Source organism: Myotis myotis, unplaced genomic scaffold, assembly GCF_014108235.1.
Source record: "Myotis myotis isolate mMyoMyo1 unplaced genomic scaffold, mMyoMyo1.p scaffold_m19_p_15, whole genome shotgun sequence".
Lineage (NCBI taxonomy): Eukaryota > Metazoa > Chordata > Mammalia > Chiroptera > Vespertilionidae > Myotis > Myotis myotis.
The window spans coordinates 23,552,367-23,577,893 of NW_023416319.1; the positions used below are offsets into that span (position 1 = coordinate 23,552,367).

Consider the following 25,527-nt stretch of genomic DNA (forward strand, 5'->3'; position numbering starts at 1 on the left):
TATAAACAATGGACTAATAATGACGTGCCAATATAGGTTCATCAATTGCAACACATGTATCACTCTGGCGAAAAGGGTTGATAATGGAGGAGGCTATGAATGTGAGGAAGCAGAGAGTATCCTATATAATAAAACCCTAATATGCAAATCAACCAAATGGCACAACGACTGGTCGCTATGATGCACACTGACCACTGGGGGCAAACGCTCAACACAAGAGCTGCCGCCCCTGGTGGTCAGTGCACTCCCACAGGGGGAGTGCTGCTTAGCCAGAAGCCGGGCTCACAGCTGGTGAGTACAACAGCAGTGGCAGGAGCCTCTCCTGCCTCCGCTGCAGGCGGGTGGTAAGGAGTGAGGAGTCGCGGGCTGCGAGAGAATGCAGGCTGGGCTGAGGGACCCTTCCCCCCAGTGCATGAAATTTCATGCACCAGGCCTCTAGTATAGGATATCTCTGTACCTTCATCTCAATTTGCTGTGAACCTAAAATTGCTCTAAAAAAATAAAATCTATTAAAAAAAAATCAAACCAATAATCTAAACTCCCACCTTTAAAAAACTAGAAAAAGAAGAGCAAACTAACCCCAAACCAAGCAGGAGGAAGGAAACTATCAGAGTGGAAATAAATGAAATAGAAAATAAAAAAAGAGAAAATCAATAAAACCAAAGTTGAGTCTGAAAAGATCAATAAAATTGACAAAACTTTAGCTAGGTTGACCAAGAAAAAAAGACAGAAGATTCAAATTACTAAAACCATGAACTAAAGAGGGAACATTAATACAGTACCAACCTTACAGAAATAAAAAGGATTATAAAGGAATACTATGAGCCATTATATTCCAACAAGTTAGATAAGCTAAATAAAACGGACATATTCCTAGAAAGACACAAACTACCAAACCAGACTCAAGAAGATATAGAAAATCTGAATAGACCTATAAGTAAAAAGATTAAACTAGTAATAATAATAATAAAAAAAACCAACACCTTATAAAGAATGACCAGGACCAGAGAGCTTCACTGTCATCAAACATTTAAAGAATTAACACCAATCCTTCACACACTCTTCACAAAAAATGTGAGATCACTTCCCAACTTGTTCTATGAGGCCATTATTATTACCCCCATACCAAAACCAGTTAAAGACACCTAATTTGGTAGAACTACAGACTAAGAAAAGACACAGTTAAATATGAAACCTTAACTTTGACTTTAGTGAGTGAGATATCAATGTAGTTAAAGATTGCAGCAGTAATTGTTTTCCCCAATAAATTATTTAAAACACTGCTCTGATATTATAATAAAAATTTTTGGATTACTCTTGAGATTACTTTCTCTAAATCAGTGGTATGCACGAAGACACATCTAAATGTCTGAGAAACACTACTTTCTCTACTATGCTACTTTCCTTTCATAGGAAGCTAGCCTTTCTTCTTATGCATTATTCTAGAGAAATAGACAATAATGGAAATTTTGTTTGCCCTTATTATTAAACTTCTCACATTATAAAAGCACTTCATTTTTATTGCCCCATTAAAAAAAATGGGTCTGGCCATAACCTGTTTGGCTCAGTGGATAGAGCGTCGGCCTGCGAACTGAAAGGTCCCGGATTCAATTCCGGTCAGGGGCATGTACCTTGGTTGCGGACACATCCCCAGTGGGGGGTGTGCAGGAGGCAGCTGATCGATGTTTCTCTCTCATTGATGTTTCTAACTCTCTATCCCTCTCCCTTCCTCTCTGTAAAAAATCAATAAAATATATTAAAAAAAAATAAATGGGTCTGATTTCAATATGTACAGCACCTAGAAAAAGCAACATATCTAATAATTCCAATTTCTCCTTGAACTTACTCCCCCAAACGTCATTATTTTCTTCTGACTTTCTCAGAACCAAATTGTCTTCATATACCTCTTGATTACAACCAAGGATATTAAAAATGTTTACAATTGGCATGGCATTAACATCAAACGAGGAAAAAGATATCAGTTCATAAACACATGGCTGGAATGGAACATGCTAACTAAATATCAGTGTTAGTTACTGCTTCCTTTCAACAGTCTGCTATACTTTTTTTCAATGCTAGAACGACTTTTGGTTGTTCCCTGCTCACCAATTTACAGAAAAAGGAAAGCGCTTTCATGCAAGATAACCACATAAATAGATTCCAAAGATGAGTTTAACATTGTCGTTTATTAAATCTTTAATTTCTCTGCTTTTATTCCTTAATATTGAATTAAGAATAAGTATTAGAAAAAAACACGATTGTTTTCTTTTTCTACATCAATAGTTTCCAGAGAATGAGGCTCTTTAGTCAGCTTTTTATTATAGCTTTGTTATTTGATTTTATCCACAAGGTTAAGGTCCAAGTTCTTTATCCACTCAACCAAATGAAAACATTTAATGCACAAACTAATGAATGGATCTGGGGATATATTAAGGATAATGTAAACTGTTAACAAAACAAATAAATACCTGACATTTAGAGGAAACAATAGAAAAAGAATAAGAAATTCACAAAAAAGCAGAGATGGCTCACTTTAAAATAAACCCGAGAGCACAGAATTATGTATAATAACATCATTTATATCTGCATTGCTTTTAAGGATCTTCTTACCCAACTTTGGAAAAACTATTAAGTATTCAGCATTGCACTGAGGACATGCCACTCTGGCGGTACTGTTTCCTCTTTGTTTTTCATCCACCCAGCGCTGTAGACAAGCCTGGTGCACCCATTTTGTAGATCCTCTGCACCTGCATGGTCTCACCCATTCAGCAGTTCTATCATCTTCATCAGTGGCAAAACACACCCAGCAACTTCTGTAAATTAAGAGAAAATAATGACATTATCTTTAAGACCCCAACTTTCTCTCCACTGCAGCCCTCACTTAATGGGATGACCCTACTATGGTATTATAGAACCTCTATTCTACATTAAAAGACTGAGGAGACAAAACCATCAATACATTTCCAGTAAGAAAAGCTTCTTTTTCTGGTTTTCCTTGTATTCATCTGCAGAATCATTGTTTTCTGAATTTTGTTTTTATGTAATTCCCTCCATCTTTCTAGTAATTTATCTTCTGTCATGAACCAGTGGAAGCAAAGCCACAGGCTGCTTTTGTGTTATAAGACTTAATAATTCTTTGATGAGTGGTAAGCACAGAAGTATGTGAAATTCAGTTTTCCCCCCATTTCAACACTAACCTTTTAACCTCTTGAACTTGGAAAACTAAAGTATTGTACAAGTGATTTCACACATGGTCTCATTCAATTTTCAACTGAGGGAAAACCCCCGCCCATTTCTTTCTGGTAAAGCATAACTATAAGAAAAGAGAAAGATGGTTAAATTAAAAAAACAAACAAACAAACAAACACCACACACACACACACACACACACACACACACAAAGCAAAAGGGAAGAAGAAATGAAGACATCAGGATAAATTGTTTTAGGATAATGACATGATAAATTTGGGCCTACATGATTCCATTATAGGTATGATTTGGTTTTCCTTTTGAGTTATATTTATTACACTTGAAGTTTAGAAGCCTCAAGTATGAGATGTTTTCTTTTTTAAAGGTTCAATCACATATGCCAATCAGAGAAGTCCATTTTTTAAATCCTCACCTGAGGATATGTTTATTGATTTAGAGAGATAGGATGGGAGGCGGGGAAGAGAGAGAGGGGGAGAGTGAGAAGGAAGAAACATCGCTTGCTTGCCTCCGGAATGAGTCCCGAAACCTAGGTATATGCCCTGACTTGACTCTAACCTGTAACCTTTTAGTGTATGGGACGATGCTCCAACCAACTGAGCCACTGAGCCAGGGCTGAGATGTTTCTTATGTTAAGAAAAAATTCTAGGGAGATGGTTAAATTTATAACATTTTTCCATTTTGCTTTTATAGGTACTTCAAGAGGTCTAATTTGTTCTTGTGGAACTAGGTTGCCAATTCCTTATTTTTCTCCCAATTAATACAAGTTTCAACACCAAGTTCTATTAGGGCAAATATAATTTAACTCAGTGAGACCATTCACCCTCCACCCTATTAAAGTATGAATGTACAATTGAAAACAACGGCTAATTAAAGCTTCTTACCTACTGTGCATTTTTCACTTAATTAGATAAGTGACTTCTGTCAGAATAACTAGCCTAACTATGCTCAGTGGGAAAGATGATATAGTCAGGTACTATAGATGGGTGAGATCTTCAGTTACTGTAGAACATGAATTTTAATTGTGTGCTCCAATTAAAACTTCTCAATTAGAATAGAGGAAAAAACGGGACTGTATTCATGGCAAAATATCCAAAATTATGATTTTACTCAGCTTTCAAATTCAGTCAGGTTTCAAACAAGCAAGATAAGAATGGGAGGTAGGCAGCCTTTATTTAGCATGCTGATTCTCTAGGACCCACCTCAGCCACACTGTCAGGACCTTCACACTATCTTATGGTTATCCAAAAATGCCTCCTTCTCCTTTATCTTTTTAAAAATTGTATTATGGTAAAATATACATAACAAAATTTATTACTTAACCATTTTTAAGAATATAATTAAGTATACTGACATTTGCAACTATCATCACTATCCATAATTTGAGTTTTAACCTTCAATTTTTGCATAAAATTTCAATTGACAGGTATATAGCAAACAGACCAGTTAATTAAAGTGTTATATATTTTCCCCACAACTGAGGTGATTTTGTAATTATATTTGTGTACACCTGGGAAATGAGATGTATCACTTTGGTAACAAAACATAGGAAGACTATGTAGAAACTCTCTAGCTTTGTATAAATTTTTCTTTTCAACAATGTAATATATATGTAGCTAAGTACAGTTGGACTAGCATAATTAATCAGTATTAAGATTAAACAAATTTTAAATTAAGCCAATTTTAGTCATCAGGAAAAAAATGTAAAAAAATATCTACTAAAACTATCCTATTTAGTAGCATTTTAGGTAGACTTGGAAAACACACACACACACACACACACACACACACACACACACATCTACTCAATCTTAATAATAGGTTGTACCAAATGAAATTGCCTATATTTGTGTTTTTACTTACATCAATGGCAATTTCATATTTCAATCTAACAGGAATATTTGTATGTATATTCCCCATAAATTCTGGATAAGTGTAAGTTATTTTCCCCCAACATTATATTATGAAAAATGTCCAAGTGTCAAAAAGAGGTTGAAAATCTCTGTGAATACCCATATTCCCAATATCTAGATTCTGTAATTCTTATCATTAAAAAAAAATATATATGTTTCTATTGATTTCAGAGAGAGGATGGGAGAGGGAGAATCAATGATTTGTCTCTTGAATGCCCCCTACAGGGGATCAAGCCCATAATCTTCTGGTTTATGGGTTAATACTCAACCACTGAGCTACATTGGCTGGGCTGTCCATTTATTTATTTATTTTTTTTTTGGTAATTCTTACCATTTTAATATATGTGTGGTTTACCACATATTAATTCATCAATCCATTTTATTTTTTGATGCATTTTGATGCATTTTTTGATGCATTTCAAAGTTGCGGGTGTAAGTATAGTTCACCCCTAAATATTTTCACAGTTTACTTTTTAGAAGGTATTCAACTGCTATGTAAAGCAGGCACTTTCAGATTTTTTTTAAGTTCACAATTATGGATTGGTTAGATGAACTATAATTTACAGTGGAAACTTATTAGGAGTCAAGCCTGATGTACAATACAATTTGAGAACTGCTGGTGTGGAGTAATGGCAGGTAAAAAAAAAAAAAATCAAGAGATTGGAGAAAGCCATCTGTATGAAGGAGACAATTATTTGATTTGCTTATGTTATAAATAATTGCTTCTGGTGACTAAATTTTTTTTTAGGAGGAGGAAAGGGAGAAGGGAGAGGATGAAGGGGAAAGGGAGAGAGGGGGAGCGGGAGAGGGGCAGAGAGATGGAAGCATTGATTGGTTGCCTCCCATAGGCACCCTAACCAGAGGTAGAACCTGAAATCTAGGAATTGAATCCACCACACCTTTCTGTGTATGGGACCATGCTCCAACCAACTGAGTAATACTGGCCAGGGCTAAATATTCTTTAACATAAATAACAGTTCAAAAAATGTTAAGTTCTAAAGAATTTATGAATTTATTTACTACCTTACTAGGTATGAGTTTAATCTACCTAATATGGAAACATTAGTCTGTGAAATAGGGCCAAGGAAAATTAACTTGAAGCATATAAAAATGGTCACATAAATGTTTTAGGCAAATAGCCTATAAGACAAAATTATTAGTCTTCAGGGCTGCAGAAAAGGAAGGAAAGGAGCAAATAATGTATATGAACCCTTACTTTCCTCATTAAAAAACAAACAACAAAACAAAAAACTTTTGACAGACTGACCAGGAACATACCTGAGAAGTCTGATATAATTATGCTTCCCTTCTTTGTTTCCCCATACCCTTCTCCCTCCTTTTAAGGAGAAAATAGGTGTTTGAAAATAATGGGTTTACAGTTTCTCCAAACTTAGAATTGAGGGGAGAGTAGAAACTTGTGCTTTAATGCATCAACTTTCCCAGCAAAAAAATCTAAGGTTAACTATGACAAAACCAGCTTTATGTGCTCAGCCTCCCTCCCAATCATTGTAATCTGGGGGATAGGATACTCCTCAAACCACTCTAAGGATTACCCTTTCTAGAGGTGGGGATGGGGAAGGACTAGCTGCCTAAACTACACACAAAGATGATGTTGCAGGGAAGAGTAGTTTTCCCTAAAAAGCATGGGGTACTATTTGTTCCTTAAAAAGAGGAGAAATTGGCATGTGCCCTGACCGAGAATCAAACTGTGACCTCCTGGTTCATAGGTCAATGCTCAACCACTGGGCCATGCTGGCTGGGGTGTGTGTGTGTGTGTGTTAGGTTAACTAGTTTGGGGCAGATTTCCCATCATATATAACCCAAACAATTTTGTTACACGGTGTGAGAAATTGAATATAAGAGATGGCCCCTTTCCTAGCTGGTTTGGCTCAGTTGGTCTGCAGACTGAAGGGTCCTGGGTTCAATTCTAGTCAAGGGCACATGCCTGGGTTGTGGGTACAATCCCCAGTGGGGGGCATGCAGGAGACAGCTATTCAATAATCCTCTCTCATCACTGATGTTTCTATCTCTCTCTCTCCCTCTCCCTTCCTCTCTGAAATTAAAAAATATATTGGGGGAGAAAAAAGAGATGGCCCTAAAACAATCATATAAATAGACCTTGTATTTCAGTGTGTTAAAGCGCATATTACTACGTCAGATTTTTAATATTTTAATAGCTGTGTTTCAACATACTTTGTTTAATTTCAGATCCTATACATTTTGTTTAATTCTTTCAAAACATTCTGAGAAAGATCCCATAGATTTAACTAGACTGCCAAAGCTGTTTGCAGCATAACAAAACATTCCGTTAAGATCCCGTATTATAAAGAATTAACACATAAAGCAATTCTGCTCAGCACCCTGGTATTTAGTGGAGAAAGTCCTGGTTTCCTGCTCTCAACCCCACGTTTTCAATAGGCCGCCACCACTGGTTAAGTCACAGCGGTTCTCAACCTGTGGGTCGCGACCCCTTTGGCGGTCGAACGACCCTTTCACAGGGGTCACCTAAGACCATCCTGCATATCAGATATTTACATTACGATTCATAACAGTAGCAACATTACAGTCATGAAGTAGCAACGAAAATAATTTTATGGTTGGGTCACAACATGAGGAACTGTATTTAAAGGGCCAGAAGGTTGAGAATCACTGGCTTAAGATATTCACTCAAATCCTCTCAATTCATTTTCTTTCAAGCCTCCTGCTTGCTGATGTACACACTATTTTAGTTCCACACCTTCCTACAAGCCAAGCTGGGGCATATTAGTTTACAATGTATGTAAATGGAGATCTGGAAATTACCACGGTAGGTTCAGTGATCAAAGAACAAATTACTATTATACTGTAAAACAGAACTAAACTAAACAAATCTAAAAACATTACTTATTCCTTAAAATAAATGTACAGCCTTACAGTATTGGCCATATCATTAATGTGTATGTATAAAATGCTACTCTATAAAAGATCAGTCACTTGATTCTACATGACTTAAATATAACTTTTTCCAGTTATATATCCATCCTAATAGTAAAATTTGTGAACAATTCAAAGAATGGCTAGTTCGCCTTAAATCTAAGACTACTCAAGATCTCCTAAATCAACTTGAGTAACTATTAAGTTCATCATTTGATGCCACAAGGAACAAATATATGTATAGAATATAGATAGACATACATTTAAACCCACCACATAAAACATTAAGTGCCAAGAAAAGATGTTAGATGCTATATGTAATGCAGAAATGTTATGACAATAAGAAACACAGGGTGAAATAGCTGAGATTTCATGAAAAGGAGAGAACTACAGATGACAATTCAAGTTGGATTGGGGAATGAAAAGGATAAGGGTAAATGGAAGAAATGCAGCATAACCAAGTTTAGAGATGGAAATGAACATATAATGATGGACAATGAGAAGACCAAAGTGTTGAAGTAGAGGTTTTAAGACATAGATATTACAAACCAGTTGCGAAAGGATGGATGACAAAGATAACCTCACTTCATAGGGTTTACTTGTGAGTCATTCCCTCTTTATATGATTAATTAAGTTAACCATTTAAAAAGTATGTGAAAAAAGGGCCAGAAACATCAATAAAATAGTTTCTCACTGGAACATAAGTTAACTAAGCAAGATAGGTAATCTAACAAAACAGCTGGCAGTACAGCCTATCTTTGCAGACTCAAATTGCAGTTGTTTATCTTGGACTAGAGGCCCAGTGCATGGATTTGTGCACCGGTGGGGTACCTCAGCCTGGCCTGTGCCCTCTTGTAATCTGGGACCCCTTGGGGGATGTGGGACTGCCCGTTTCGACCTGATCCAACATCTCCCAAGGGATGTAACAGTGCACAAAGTGGCTTGCCAGCCACGAGCCTGGCTCTTGGCTGAGTGGCACTCCCGCTGTGGGAGTGCACTGACCACCAAGGGGCAGCTCCTGCACTGAGCATCTGCCCCCTGGTGGTCAGTGTGCGTCACAATGACCAGTCATAACAGTCGCTTAGGATTTTATATATATAGATTATTAGAAACATCTAGGAAATCAGACTCCTGCCCTAGAGATCACTGATAAAAACTGGAGTGTACCATAACAGAATAGAACAATTCCAGGATGTAGGAGAGAGAGCAACGAAAGAAGCTTTAAATTGCCGCTCTCTTATTATATGTAGTTCCTTAATGTATTTGCATGGCTGTTTATGGAACAGAACGAACCCCTTAAAATTCAGAACAAGTTTAGAGATCCATACTCTGGTTAATGGAAGGAAGGCCCAACTTGACAATAGAAAAAACTGCACACTGCTTGCTTTGTCTAAGGACTAAAAGCGTCATATCCCATGTATTCTGGAATAGGAACTATACCAACAGGACTAAAAATCTCTTTATGTCTGTTCACTCAAGTGGAATGGAAGTTAAAGTTTCTGGATTCATCAAAGAGATATAACCACAATCATGACACATTACCAAAGGGCAAAGTTAAAGAGAAATACATCACAATGAAAGAAGTCATTTATTGAGCATATACCAGTATTCATACTATACCCTTTGTCTGACCTTCATAAACTCTGAAAGCATAATTATTTCCATCTTATCTAAGGAATCAAAAGCCCAGAAAGGTAATCTGCCCAAGACTTCACAGTTAAGCAGAGAGGTATTGATGCAACCTAGGCCTTGACTCACTCAGCTTTTTTCACTGCACCATGCTGCCATATGTTTAGTGTATTCTGATAAAATTTTCCATTTCTCAATTCTTAGGAAATCGTAGCCAGTACAAGAAATGCTGTTTCATTTTTGCTGCCATAAGGAGGTTTCACCAGAAATCTAAAACCCTTCTAATTGACTCTAATGGGCCATATAAATATTATCTTTTATCTTATGAATTATGGCATGTAAAGAATTGGGAGGCATGCAGGTATGTATGGCAAGTAAAGAATTGCTACATAAGTCTGGATAAGAGGTGAAAAATATTTCTGGCTGAAATGTTCAGAAAAGCTTTATAAATGAGGCAGAACCTAAAGTGGGTCTTAAAGAATGGGTAGAACTTTGAAAGACAAGATTGAAAAGAAAACCTGTTCCAAGGACAATGCGCAAATCAGTTTGGCTTGGGCAAAAGACATGTACTTATGTACTCTTCTTTTTCTTCTTCTTACGTATTCATTCTTAAAGAGAAGCAACACTTTAAAAAGACAGCTAGTGCCAACCATATACCCTGTGTCTTAAACATAATAGGAAACACAATCAATGTGATTACGGAGGGTCCTGAAGGCCAGGCTCAATAATTGATACTCAAGCTTAATAAGCAATAAGAAAACAAATGGTTTTGAACAAATAAGACAATTGTTTAAACAGTGCCTATGAGAATATTCTAAGCACTAGTATGTCATAAATAATGGGGGGAAAAGACATTGATTCAACAGTGTTTTCTTGTAGAGAAATGGGAATTTCTCTTACTAAGGGAATAGTTTCTGTTTTCAATGAACTTCCAGTTGAATGTGCATGCTGGTGGTGGTAAAGGGTGAGTGTAGAAGGCTCTGAGACACATAATAGGTGCATTAAAAAATTTACAGCTCTAGCTGGTTTGGCTCAGTGGATAAGAGCATCGGCCTGTGGACCAAAAGGTCCCGGGTTCGATTCTGGTCAAGGGCACGTACTTCTGTTGCAGGCTACTCTCTGGCCGGGCCCTGGTTGGGGCTTGTTCAGGAGGCAACCACAATGGTTCTCTCTATCTTTCCCTCTCTCTTCCAATCTTCCTAAGAATCAAAGGAAAAATATCCTTAGGTGATGATTAACAACAACAAAATAATAATAATAATAATAATAATAATAATTTATAATACAATGTGACATACTAGAATGAATGCATAAAAGGTTCTATGGAAACAAGAAAGGAGTAACTCACTCTGCCTGAAGGAATTATGCAATGCTTCAAGATGATATATGAGCTTAATTATAAAGATGGGTAAGAGTTAGCCAGGTGTTAAAAGGGAAGAAGTAATTTAAGCAAAAACAAGGAGATGAAGGTGCAGGATATATTCAGAAGACAATGAAGTGGAATGCAGAAAATATCCTTAAGATAGGTTGGGGCTGGATTATATTAGTAGGTTTAAACTCCTTCACTGGGGTCTTGAAAGTTTAGATTTTATCCTATAGACGACATAAAGACTGACAATTTTTAGAGCATGGAAATGACATGATTAAAATTGTGCCATGGCTAATTCTGATACCACTCTGAAAGTCAAAATAGAAGGGAAAAACTGAGTCAGAGAAAGTAGAACCCACAATATTTGATAAAGCAAGTGGATTTGAAGGGAAAGATGCAAAAAAGAAGAAAAAAAAAAAGGACTTAGGTTTTATGGCTGGTAGACTAGAAGAATGGTCTTAATAAAGACCAAACATTAGGAAGTCAAGATAGGTAAAAAGGCAGGGAAATATCAGTTTAGATAGGTTAAGGTGATAGTAATAAGTATACACAAGTAGCAGTATCTATTGAGCAGCTAGAAATGAGACACTAAAATATGGAAAGAGATCAGGAATAAAGACACACATGTGAGAGTCAGTCACTCAAATAGAGGTGAAAATGAGATAGTGAGTATACTTTTCAGAGAAGACTGACAAGTGCTGAGGATTGAACCATACTTAAGTGATTGAAGGGAGTAAAAAGATGATATATGAGGAAGAAAAAAGCAAAAGGTAAATAGTCTGATATAACATAGTTTTAAGAAGTTAGGGGGTGGTGGATTGGTTTCATCTTCATTACATATATTGGTGGGTGACCTTTAGTATACTTTTAGTAGAGCTACGACAAGAAAGGAAAGTGAAAGTCAAATTATAAAGAGAGATAATAAAGAGAAAATAAAAACTAAATGTCATAGGGGAATGAATTAAAAAGAAAATGGTATGTTAAGATAGGTATTTTATATATATATTATTCTTTATTGCTGTATATCACAGCTCAAAACAAGATTTTAAAAAGCAAATGTAGATTTAAATTTTAGAAACAAAAACAAAACTATTTGTTATATATGGTATATAAGCATTAAACAAAGAATACTGGAAAAATATAAATCCATTTATGATAGTATAGTGGGGATGGGGAGACAATACCGGACTGGGGTTAATGGTCAAAGAGGACTTAGTGAAGTTTCTACTTTTTACATACAGATGGAAGTAAATATATAGGAGGCAGGTAGGGAGAAGATTATTCTCCTTGCTTTTCCTTCATCTGACTATTATGGGGACACTGACTACATTCCCTGCTTACTCACCAGGTGCAAGTCAGTGATGCAAAACAACCTCAACACATTCCTGAGTGTTTACTGTGAGACAGGGTACACGAAAGTCAAGTTTCCAGAAGCATTTCTCAGCAGGCCCAGACTTTGAACCTGAGGTCCATTCCTGCAGTTTGTTACCATATTCTTAGTATTCTCTATACATTTAATTCTAATTTTGAGGAACATTAGAGAAAGTAGATGGTGATAGAATAATATATGACAGACACCTCCTTAAAAAAGTGTGGCAATGAAGGAAAGAAAAATTGACCAAGGTTCAGAGAGCTTAATATAAAGGGTTTGAATTTATAAATGGTTATCACTTCAGGGCAATGATTTGTGAACCTAAATCATTCATGACACTAAAAAATGACCCCTTTCCCCCTACCCTCAATTTAAAAGACTCAAATAATAAGTTTACATAAAGTTGTTTATTGTTTATAAAATGAAAGGCAAAAAAATGAAAGGCAAAAAATCTATATCTATCATCTGCCTATCTATCTATTTACCTACCTATCCTTACCACCTACAAATACTGCAATTGCTAAACTAAATTTAGTTACTCACAAAAGACAAAGCAATTCAACTTCAGATATAAATTGCCACTGGTTTAAAAACCCCAAAAGACTGATTGGTATAAACTGAACATACCATTCATGCTACAATTAAACGCCATCTTAATTTTATTTGACAGTTATGGGACACAAATCCCACTAGAATTTAAGTTCCATATGAGCATTTTTTGGTTATGGTTACTACCATATACAAGGGCCTAGAACAGCGGTTCTCAATCTGTGGGTCGCGACCCTTTGGGGGTCGAATGACCCTTTCACAGGGGTCGCCTAAGACCATCGGAAAACACATATATAATTACATATTGTTTTTGTGGTTAATCACTATGCTTTATGTTCAATTTGTAACAATGAAATTGGAGGTCACCACAACATGAGGAACTGTATTAAAGGGTCGCGGCATTAGGAAGGTTGAGAACCACTGGCCTAGAATGATACCGAACATATGTAGGCACTTGAAGAAATCAACATATGGATAAGTTTAGGAGATAAATTGTGCCCCTCAAAAACTGCCACCCAAAGAAACTGGGGGGAAGCCAAAGTCAAGGCAAGAATTATGGGCCCCAACAGGCTGACATTTTAATCTGTTGGGCCTGTCAGTATTCCTCAAACGAACCCATCAAGTATCTTTGTGTTCAACCTGCATACTGAGTCTGCCCAGATTAATATAGTAACTATGAGACAGATGGGGAGAAAATTGCCACACTGGTTTGTTATATTAGAATCTTAAGTAACTTATGTGCGTCTAATATATTAATAACACTTTATTGTTTTGTTTTTTTAAAAATATATTTTATTGATTTTTTACAGAGAGGAAGGAAGAGGGATAGAGAGTTAGAAACATCAATGAGAGAAAAACATCGATCAGCTGCCTCCTGCACACTCCCTACTGGGTATGTGCCCGCAACCAAGGTACATGCCCTTGACCGGAATCGAACCTGGGACCTTTGAGTCCACAGGCCAACACTCTATGCACTGAGCCAAACCGGTTAGGGCAACACTTTATTGTTTTATAAAGTTCTTACACCTCTTCTCATTTGTTACCATCCTGTGAGAAAGAATATTCCCATTTTATAAATGAGATGTATAGCCTCAGAACTTAACCCCAAACTCACATAGCTAGTAAGTAGCAAAATGAGAATTTCAAGATTTTGGTCTCTAAATTAACCCAAGTTTTTCTCACTAACCTGTTACTATCTCTTATGAAAGAATCCCTTATGGTTTAAGGTTTAAGGTAGGTTTTCAACCACATCAGAAACACCTGGAAAGCTTTTGAAACTATAAATGCTCAGAACCCATCCTCCAGAAATTTGTGATCTAATTGGTCTTGAGCCATCCATCCATCCATACTTTAAAATGCTCCCCAGGTGAATCTAATGTGGAGGCAGATTGCCAACTACTGATTTAATAACATAATAAGTCTTTGAATGCCATCTTAAGAATCTACCTTGAGGTATGTCTAAAAGGTAAAGGTTAGGGCAAGCCCGTATTACAGTCACCTGCTTTAGTAAGTGCAGCCAGAATTTCTGTTTCTGTTGAGATGCTTTAAAGGCCTCACTAGCGCTCCTTGGCTTTTTACTTTTATGGAAATCTCCAAAGAGCATATGAAAACCACGTCAGCTTTTGGACACACAAACGCTTCTAAAGTCACTCACATAAGTCAAAGGCCCTCAGTGGGGAAAAAATTTAATTACAAAATACCCTGCACCAGAATAGAATATTATCTGATTGGAATTGGCAGTGATAGAAGGTGGTCTCCTGGGGGCATATTTGCCATTTTCTAAATTGCAATGAAACACACAAACTAAAAACTGGTAAATTATCAGACCCCTAGACACCTGAGGGGGAAAAAAATCACGTAGTATTTTGTTCATAAAACAAATATGTATTGATGACCCGTGGAGTACAAGGCTCCGTTCTAGCTTTCAAAATAAATAATGATGACTACGTTTCTGCCTTCCTGGAGCCTGTAGATTATTTACACACACACAAAAACAAAGTTGTCAATAAATTTGACCTGAATGCTGACCTCATGGTCAGCTGAAGAGACCATTGGGTAATCCCAGCTGGAAAAAAAAGTCAGCAACATGATTTCTATGAACTTTAGATGCCTCAACATTCTCAGCTCCAAAGGAAATGTCCCATTCTGGGGGGAGATGCTCTCTCTCTCTCTCTCTCTCTCTCTCTCTCTCTCTCTCTCTCTCTCTCTTTCTCGGGTGATCTGGGGTCCGGATGCGGTGGATCCAAACAGCGCTTAGCCAGACAGAATCTCCACGGAGGCAGGCCTCTCACCGGACACCTTACGGCGGGACCTTTGCTCGGCGCAAAGAGCAGTGCAGCGCCGCTGGCTGAACTGGGTGGCAAGCGGCCCCTGAGAGCTGTCACCATCAACACGGCACTGGCTGTGCCAGGAAGTTAAGCCCAGACTAGGGGGAAACTGTGGACCCAGGCTCCAAAAATCTCAAGGTAGCGCCCAAGGACTAAGCATTTGAACAGCAGAGGGCGATGCATCCGATGTCACAAAAAGTTTTAGGTACGGGACCCACCCCCGCCCCCGGCCCCCCAGAAATGGGCAAGTGGCCCCAACAGAAGATGACCCTTTCCCGCGAACTCCACGAAATCGTCAGATACGCTCAGTGTTCGGTGCGGGGCACCGGCGGCTGTTTCCCGTCACCTCGACCCTTTGGCGTGACCGTTACAGCTCCCGGGCGGGTCCTCCTGACGGACCTCACCGCCCGGGAGCGGGGATGGGTGAGGGGGGCGGAGGGCGGAAGCCAGCCTATCCGGCTGATCCTGAGGTTTTGGGAAGAGCCTGGAAATTCACTGTAAGAGGATCATTCCCTTTTCTAAGAAGATAGCCTGGTTCTTCTCGCCAGTGACATCGCTGACAAATACGTTACAGCACAGTTAGTGGGGCGGGGGGGAGGAGAGTACAGAATAGAAAAAAGAAAACTCCTTCTGTGGGTTAAAACGACTGCCTCCCCTTTCAGAACGGCGTCCCCACCATCCGAGACGCTCCTCGTTAACTAAGTTTCGCTGTAGGTCCGCGCACCCCGGCCGCCGGCTCGGCCCCCCCGGGTACGGACGCCAAACTTTCTACCCCTCAGCCGGCCCCAGGCCCGGGGACTCCTCCCCGCCCGCCCGGCTCCGCGGACGGTCGAAGCGCCTCGAGGCCGGCGCGGGCAGGGAGGGCCGGGCTCCCCGCGGCTCGCGTGCGCCCCCCAAAGCTGCCCCTACCTGTCCAGCATCTGCTGTAGGGCTTGGTCCGGCATCTTCCGCGGAGCCGGAGCACTCGCCTCTCCGGGGCACCCGGTCGGGGCCGGGCCCAGGGACAATAGCACTGAGAGGCGGCGGAGTAGGCCTCAGTCCCGCGGCGGCCACGAACCCGCCTCCCAGCCTCCGGGGTCAGCTCTGCGAGCCGGGCGGCGGCGCTGCGCGGCCTGCGGGCGTCCGGAGGCGGCGGCGGGGAGCGAGGAGGAGGAGCTTGGGACAAGGAGGCGACGATCGCAGTCCGGGTTCCTGCCCGTCGGCCCGGGGTTCCGGTCCATGGACCGCGGGCGCCGAGTTGCTGCCGGCGGAGGAGCTACCTCTGTGAGGTAAGAGTCCCCGCCTCCGTGCGCGCCGGGGTCACGACGCAGGGCGGCCCAGAGCAGCCTGGGAGATGTAGTCCTCGGACCGTCCCCGCCGGAGGCTGCACAGCCCGCCCCGACCACCGCCGCCGCGCCCATCGCCGCCCGGCCGGCGCCCTCCCGTTTCCTTCCTCCAGGGGGGAAAATGTGCTTTGGGCCGCTTTCCAGGAAGCAGCAGGATGCGCCGCTCCGCTGTCAGTAGCCACAAGGTCAGCCCCCCCAACTCCCCCGTCCCCCGCCCCCCGCCTCTTTCTTCTCAGCTCTTGCCTTCAGGTGGGACCGAGCCAGGTGAGGGGAGGGGGCTCCCGGGCCATTTCTCGGGTCTCCAGCTCCGGCCGCGGCATCGGTCATCGTGGCGGGGGTTGGGGCGGCACGACTGACTGCTGAAGCCCTCGGCGCAGGGGCCGGTCCCTGCCGCGTCGGAGCTCATGTGGGGGAGTTACACAAGCCCCGCCAGGGATCGGATGCTCTAATGCCGATGCTATTCCTGCGGGGCGGGTGGGCAGGGACTGCCTCGACCAGCCGGCTCCCACCCGAATCGGCGTGTGTTTGGGGCTGGGGGGTGGGGAGAAAATATGACCTCTCCCTCTCTACGAGCCTCCTAAAAGGTGCCTGGGCTTTCAAGCGCCCGCCGACGGTCTCCAAAGGGAACACGTTGGTGAATCAACAGCTCTTGCTTACTCAGCTGTGGGTTGTCAGGGGCGTTTATTTCTCTCTCCGCTGCTGGTCACTGTTAACCATTTCTAGTCGCCTTGACACCTCCACGCAGGTGGATGTGTGTGTGTGTGTGTGTGTGTGTGTGTGTGTGTGTGTGTGTGTGTGTCTCGGGGTGGGGGTGATCAAAAGGGAAAAATAATAATAAATCACCGGTCGGGTGATGATCTGACGCTCTAGGGGCAGCTTTGGCGGGAGGAAAGAGCTGTTGGCTAAGACGAATGAGTCTTTTGGACGACCTGTGGCGTTCTCTGGTGCTGTGCTTGGTAGGGCATCTGGTGGTTTTCCCTTGGTTATGCCTCATTTCTGCTGCAAGATATTTGATTTTTCTTTAAGTTAAAAAGTCTGTTTTAAACTTTCCCCCCCTTTTAAGCCCCCCCTTTTTTATGTAGAATTTTAAAATCAACTGCTAATTCTCTGTTTAAAGTTTGCTTCCTGAATATATTTGACTTAGAGTGTACATTGCCAGCGAGGGAAAAATAACTTGTGTCCAGAAGTTTATTTGGCTTCCAGTTTCTGAAAGATGCTTTTATGAAAGGCTTTGAGAATTTACATGACGAATTATAATTAATGCTTCACTTTTTTTCTTATGAGAAACAGGCCCCGCTAGGGGATGGACTGTGTTTAATTTAATCAGGGTGTTTGATATTTTAAATTCCTATTTATTGCTCCTCCTACTGTATAAGCCTTCTCTTACTGTGTATTTATCTCTTAAGCAATTGTTAGCCACAAGAGATGGATATATGCATTCCGTTCAAAAAATAGAATTTGATCCTACTTTGTTAATTAAATAGGCCAGTGCAAGCTCCATTTAGTTTTATGATTTACACTAAATGTAAAGGAGTTCTCACCTCATCTTAGAATATCTATATGAACCCCAAATTGGAAAGTAATATGACACAGTTATTTTGATAGCAAAGCTGTGTGCAGATTAACATTTTTTTGTTTCAAAAAGGTTTTGATATTAGCATTTGCATGAAAATGCTGTTCCCTGGCTATGTCACAAATCCTTTGAAATAGAAAAAAAGGAAAAGCTGTTTTTCATTTTAGGAGTGATTAGCACCTGACCTAGTAATTTCACTCCTTGGTATCTATCCATGAGAAATAGAAACATATGTCTACACAAAGACCTCTATGCAATTGTTTATAGCAGCATTATTCCCAATAGCCAAAAGTGGAAACAACCGAAATACCCTACAACCGATGAATGAATAAACCAAATGTGGTATATCCATGCAATAGATTATTATCAGGTGTTAACAAGGAATGAAGTTCTGATACACGTGACAACATGGATGAATTTTGAAAACATTATGTTAAGTGAAAGGAGCCAGTCACAAAAAAACACATATTGTACAATTCCATTTATGCTAAATGTTAAGAATAAACAAGTTCAGAGATAGAGATTAGTGGTTGCCTAGGGCTGTAAAGGTTGGAGAGAAATGGGAATAGACTACCAATGGATATGAGGTTTCTTATTGGGGTGATGAAACTATTTCAGACTTAAAGTTGTAATGGTAATACACATGGTAAATTCTATTTCAGTTTTAAAAACAAAACAAATTAGATTCTGGTGATGGTGGCACAGCTCTGAAAGTATACTAAAAGAAATTGAATTGTACACTTAAGATGAGTGAATTATATAGTATGTAAATTACATCTCAATAAAGCTGTTAACAGATGTAATTAGCTACATATAAAATGTTCATAGGACAGCTAAGGAGGAACAGATAACTGATAATTCTTCATTATCAAACTTTAATTTTTTAATATTTCTAAATTAGTATGGGAAAAATAATGGTTAATAAGACTCATGAAATAAATTAATTCCTTGCATTTGAAATGAGTGACACATATACCCTGAATTTCAGTATTGTCTGTCAATACTGTCTTGGCTCTTGCATTTTCAAATAAGACTCAGCATAATAGGAATTACAATTTACTTTCTGATTTTGAAGGAAAAGAAGTCTTAATTACTTGAATCTTAGTCTGACCAAAAAAAAGTTAAAATGCACTCCTGCATTTTACATGGGGTTTAGGTTTATGGTAAACTAGAGGCCCAGTACATGAATTCGTGCACCAGTGGGATCCCTCGGCCAAGCCTGCGGGATCGGGCCGAAACCGACTCTCTGACCCCCCAAGGGGTCCCAGATTGGGAGAGGGCACAGGCCAGGCTGAGGGACCTCGCCAGTGCATGATCAGGGCCTGGGGAGGGACGTGGGAGGCTGGCCATCTGGGGAGGGACCATGGGAGGGCTCCAGGGTGTGTCTAGCCTGTGTCACTCAGTCTCCATCAGCCGGACTCCAGCAGCAAGCTAACCTACTGGTCGGAGCGTCTGCCCCCTGGTGGTCAGTGCATGTCATAGTGAGCAGTTGAGTGGCCTTAGCATATCATTAGCATATTATGCTTTGTTTTTATTTTTTGTTTTTAAATATATTTTATTGATTTTTTACAGAGAGGAAGGGAGAGAGATAGAGAGTTAGAAACATCGATGAGAGAGAAACATCGATCAGCTGCCTCCTGCAAATCTCCCACTGGGGATATGCCAGCAACCCAGGAACATGCCCTTGACCGGAATCGAACCCGGGACCCTTCAGTCCTCAGGCCGACACTCTATCCACTGAGCCAAACCGGTTTCAGCAGCATATTATGCTTTGATTGAACGGCTGACCAGACTGATGACCGGACACTTAACATATTAGGCTTTTATTATATAGGATGATATTCAACCAAGAGAGTAACATGACCACAGCCAAAAATATATTTCCCTAAATGATATATTTTGAAATATAAATTAATCTACTGAAAATATTTAAACATTCTTCCAACTTCCGAGGACAAGAACAAGGATTGACAAGGTAGAATTATCCTAAAGAGTTATGGAATATAATATTAATAATTCAGTAATGGATTTAGAATGGAACTGCTCTAAATATGTCAGGAAATTTAAGATAGTATGTTACTTTAATCTTCTGTCACATTTGTTTTGAACTGTCTGCCAAAAGGGGGCCCTGAAGGTATTCCATAAAGATAGTATCAAGTATCCAGGTGCCTCCAAGGAGAATTGTCAATTACCAAATTTGAAAATAAACTGCAGCCTGAGTCCACATTGCTGGCCACAAAAAGTTCTTCATAAATTCATTCAGCAGATATTTCCAGAGAACTTATGATGTGCCTGGGTACTCCTGTAGCAAATTAAATTATAACTACCCTTTAAGCAGTGGTTCTCAACCTGTGGTCGCGACCCCTTTGGTGGTTGAACGACCCTTTCACAGGGGTCGCCTAAGACCATCCTGCATATCAGATATTTACATTACGATTCATAACAGTAGCAACACTACAGTTATGAAGTAGCAACGAAAATAATGTTATGGTTGGGTCACAACATGAGGAACTGTATTTAAAGGGCCAGAAGGTTGAGAACCACTGCTTTAAGGGCATACAAATTACCTAATACTGCTTAAATTTAAAGAATAATAATAAAACAAGGCACTCACATATGAAATATTTCATAATGATACATGGCAGTATATGATGAAGTGCCAAATGATTGGCGTAGAAAGTGATACAGCAGTTTAGAGGAGAATGTTATGGGCTCGTGAATTACAGATAGCTTTGTGAGCCTGGCTGGTGTGGCTCAGTGAACCAGGAAGTCATAGTTCGATCCTGGTCAGGGCACATGCCCGGGTTACAGTCTCGATCCCTCATAGGAGGAGGTAGGCAATCAATGATTCTCTCTCATCATTGATACTTCTATCTCTCTCTCCTTCTCCCTTCCCCTCTGAAATCAATAAAAAAAAAATAGTTTAAAAATTATATATAAAAAAAAGAGCTTTGTGAAACAAGGGAAATATAGGCTCTACCTAGTAGCAATTTAGGTGAAGAGGTGGAGAAAGGTCTAGAGTCTGGATAAAGATGAAAAGATATAGATAAAGGAGTTAACCTTTGTAACTGTAGGTCTCTGTTGAGTAAGAATGGACAATAGGTTGGCCGGTTAAATAGGGAATAGTTAAAAAGCCTTGAATTTATTTCTTTTAACAAATATTTATTGAATAGGCACCATTTATGTGACAGTCACTAAGCTAGACACTGAGGAAACAATAATGAGCAAAAACCTTTGTGGAGTTTATGGTTTATAGTGGGAGATAGGAAATCACATGAATACATTTTTATTTATTTATTTTCTTTATATTTTATTGATTTTTTACAGAGAGGAAGGGAGAGAGATAGAGAGTTAGATGAGATGAGAGAGAAACATCGACCAGCTGCCTCCTGCACACCCCCCACTGGGGATGTGCCCACAACCAAGGTACATGCCCCTGACCGGAATCGAACCTGGGACCCTTCAGTCCCCAGGCCGAGGCTCCATCCACTAAGCCAAACCGGCTAGAGCACATGAATACATTTTTAAAATTACAAATGTGGTACACAGTGTTATGAGAGGTTAAGAGGTAGGGATTTCATCTAGGCAGAGAGTTCAGAAAAGGTTCTCTCAGCAAATGTCCATTGTGCTGAGGCCTGAAGGTGAGCGGAAGTTAACCAGATTAAGGAGGGAAGAGCTTCTTAGGCCAAAGAACAGTATATGCAAATACCCTATGAAGGAAACCTTTGTGATGAATAGGAGTAACTGACACAGAGAGGGGACTTGGGGCAAGATGGGACCAAAAAGGTCAATCGAGTGATAGACTCTGAAGAGCTTCGTAGGCCGATTTTAGGAATTTTGCCCTTCTCCTAGAATCCTGCTAGGAGGAGTTTAGCTGTAAGAAATCAACTTCATTCTGTAGGAAGTATGAAGTTAACTTATAGGTGTTCCTAAACCTGCTGTGATTCAGAGAAATCCGACCCACATGCCTTTAGTTGTGCCCAATAAACTGTTGTTGTTGTTTTTTAAAGCAAGTGTCCGAAGTGATTATTAGGCCAATGGTATCTCTGCAGAAATACTGCAGTGGGTTGAGAGCTTTAACGCAAGCCTAGGTTGAAATCTTAGCATTGCCACTCAGAAGCTCAGCAACTTTGGGTAGGTTATTATATCTCTTTAAGCCAGTTTTCTCGTCTCCGGGGAGAACTACAGAACGTACCTCATTGAGTTACTGGGAGGATTGAATAAGAAATTTCATTTTAATTGTTCAGTATAATGCTGAGTACCTGGTTAAGAATTCCATTGGTGTTAGCTCTTAATTATTACTAAAAATTCTTGAGCAAAATGAGAATGATTTAGGGGGATTAATCTTGGCAGTGATGTGCATGTGTGGATTGGAAACAAAGACAAGTTAGGGCTGGGCTAGGTTTCAGTAACTTGACTATGGTCTGCAACTGTTGTCAAGTTTGCTTTAACACAGCTATAAGTTTTTGAAGATCCTTAGATAAGCTAACTAATTCTCAAATGTATAATGTACAAGTGCTTCTCTGAAGGAATTTTTTGGGGATACCTTGTTCCCCAGAATACATTTTACTGGATTAGCATCTATACATTTTACTGGATTACTTTGATCTGTTTGAAAAAATTACTCCTCTGCCCTGACCAGTTTGGCTCAGTGGATAGAGTGTTGGCCTGCAGACTCAAGGGTTCCGGGTTCGATTCTGGTCAAGGGCATGTGCCTCGGTTGCGGGCACATCCCCGGGGATGTGCAGGAGGCAGCTGATCGATGTTTCTCTCTCATCGATGTTTCTAACTCTCTATCCCTCTCCCTTCCTCTCTGTAAAAAATCAATAAAATATATTTAAAAAAAAAATTACTCCTCATCCGAGGATACATTTTTATTAATTTTAGAGAGGAAGAGAGAGAAAGATAGAGAAATATCAATCAGTTGCTTCCTCTACTTGTCTCAACTTGGGATGGAATCTGTGACCTGGGTATGTGACTTGACAAGGAATCGAACCTGTAACATATTGGTGTACAGTAGCGGTTCTCAACCTGTGGGTCGCGACCCCTTTGGGGGTCAAATGACCCTTTCACAGGGGTCGCCTAAGACCATCGGAAAACACATATATAATTACATATTGTTTTTGTGATTAATCACTATGCTTTAATTATGTTCAATTTGTAACAATGAACTTGGGGGTCACCACAACATGAGGAACTGTGTTAAAGGGTCGCGGCATTAGGAAGGTTGAGAACCACTGGTGTACAGGATGGTGCTCCAACCAACTGAGCTACTTAGCCAGGGTTGAATAGACGTTTAACTCTGGCCAGAGGCTTCACTGCCACTTGTAGAGGACAGTCTAAAACTGTCTTACTTGCTACTCACAAAATAGAAGCCTTTACAAAGAATAAATAATTTTTACTAAAAAATGATCATTTACTAATTTGCCTTTTCTGCCTCCTCATCCATATGTTGGAAGACCCGTTTCTTCACATAATCCTTGCTTAAATTCCTCCCTCCTGCTTGTTTCCCTGGGATACGCAGTGGTGTGTCAAGGATAGGCAAAAATCACAGGATAACATGCCACATCTTCTTGTATCTTGTTCCAGGAGTATTTGTGAGAAAATGTATATGGAAATAATTATTGAGAGTAATATAAAAATAATATTGAATGCCAACTGTAATTGAAAAATAAATTTTTTATCTACTATGTTTATGTTTATTTATTGAATTTTGGGGGGTGACATTGGTTAATAGAATTATATAGGTTTCAGGTGTAGAATTTTATAATACATCATCTATACATTATATTGTGTGTTCACCACCCCAAGTTAAATTCTCCTTTGAAAAATAAAATTAAAAAAAATAATTATTTTTCTTTTAAAACAAACATGGATGTCATAGAGCAGCAGTTCTCAAAATGTGGTCTATCAGACCCCCTCAGGCTCCTTGAGAACTTTTCCAGGGCGGTATGTGAGATCAAGACTATTTTCATAAGAATACTAAAACATTATTTGCTTTTTTTCACTATGTTGGCATTTACACTGATGGTGGAGGAAATTGCTTGTACCTTAGTACTATTAAAGGCATTGGCACCAGACTGTGCTAATGGTTATATATTCTTCACCACTATGCACACGCAGTCAAAATAGAACAAAAGTTCACTTAAGAATCCGTGATTAAGCCACAACCAGTTTGGCTCAGTGGATGGAGCGTTGGCCCGCGGACTGTAAGGTCCCAGGTTCGATTCTGGTCAAGGGCAAGTACCTTGGTTGCGGGCACATCCCCAGTAGGGGGTGTGCAGGAGGCAGCTGATTGATGTTTCTCTCTCATCGATGTTTCTAACTCTCTATCCCTCTCCCTTCCTCTCTAAAAAATAAATTATATATATATAAAAGAATCCTTAATTAAGCAATAATTTTTTTATTTTATTAAATCTTGACCCTTGAATACAGGTGTTTTTAATATTCTGTGTGATGAAATGAAAATATGCACACTTCTGCTGCATCCAAACTATAATACTTGTCTCAAAGAAAAACATATGATTAAGATGCAGGCCAAACTGGCTGCTCATGGCACACTATTTTTACCTCAAAGACTGACAATCAAAATCTAAACTTTTGAGCTGCAAAGGATACTGTTAAGAAAGTGAAAAGACATCCCACAGAATGGGAGAAAATTTTTGGAAATTATGTATTTGAAAAGGGATTGGTATCTAGAATATATAAAGATTTAAAAAATATATATATATATATATATATATATATTTATTTCAGAGAGGAAGGGAGAGGGAGAGAGAGATAGAAACATCAATGATGAGAGAGAATCATTGGTTGGCAGCCCCCTGCATGCCCTCAACACTGGGGATAGAGCCGGTAACCTAGGCATGTGTCCTGACCTGGATTAGAACTGTGATTTCCTGGTGCAGAGCTCCATGCTCACCCACGAGCCATGCCTGTTGGGCTATAAAGATTTTTTACAACTCTATAATAGAAAGGCAAATAACCCAATTGAAAAATGGATAAAGAATCTGGAATAGACATTTCTCCAAAGATATGCAAATGGCAAGTAAGCACCTCCAACATTAGCCGCCAGGGAAATGCAAATCAAAACCACAGTGAGATGCCACTTCACTCTCAGGAGGATGACTATAATAAAAAGATGAATAATAACACATGGTGAGACTGAAGAAATTGGAGCTGTAGTACACTGCTGTTGGGAAGGGGAAATGGCGTGGCTCCTTTGGAAATGGTCTGGCACTTCCTCAAAATGTTAAGCATGAAGTTTTCATATAACCCAGCAATTCTACCCCCAGGTATAGACCAAAGAGAAATGAAAACATATGTCTACACAAAAACTTGTTCATGAAT

General features: G+C 39.8%; 2 protein-coding genes across 3 annotated transcripts in view; one reads left to right on the forward strand and one right to left on the reverse strand.

Annotated features, from left to right (window-relative positions):
• Positions 1–16,328, reverse strand: part of MARCHF5 (membrane associated ring-CH-type finger 5) — a 43,613-nt gene extending 27,285 nt beyond the window's left edge. Inside the window, exons 1-2 of the mRNA XM_036336611.1 lie at positions 16,189–16,328; positions 2,611–2,813 (exon numbers count right to left, since the gene is read on the reverse strand). Of these exons, the coding sequence (XP_036192504.1) occupies positions 2,611–2,813; positions 16,189–16,223 (238 nt within the window). The 5' untranslated portion in view covers positions 16,224–16,328. The remainder of the gene's footprint in view (positions 1–2,610; positions 2,814–16,188) is intronic.
• A 96-nt stretch (positions 16,329–16,424) lies between these two features.
• Positions 16,425–25,527, forward strand: part of CPEB3 (cytoplasmic polyadenylation element binding protein 3) — a 181,726-nt gene continuing 172,623 nt past the window's right edge. The window contains exon 1 of one of the 2 annotated variants that reach the window (XM_036336608.1): positions 16,425–16,547. The gene's annotated coding sequence lies outside the window, so the exon portion shown is untranslated. Of the gene's footprint in view, positions 16,548–16,606; positions 16,790–25,527 lie in introns of those variants that run through there. The other variant, XM_036336607.1, reaches the window with a different exon arrangement.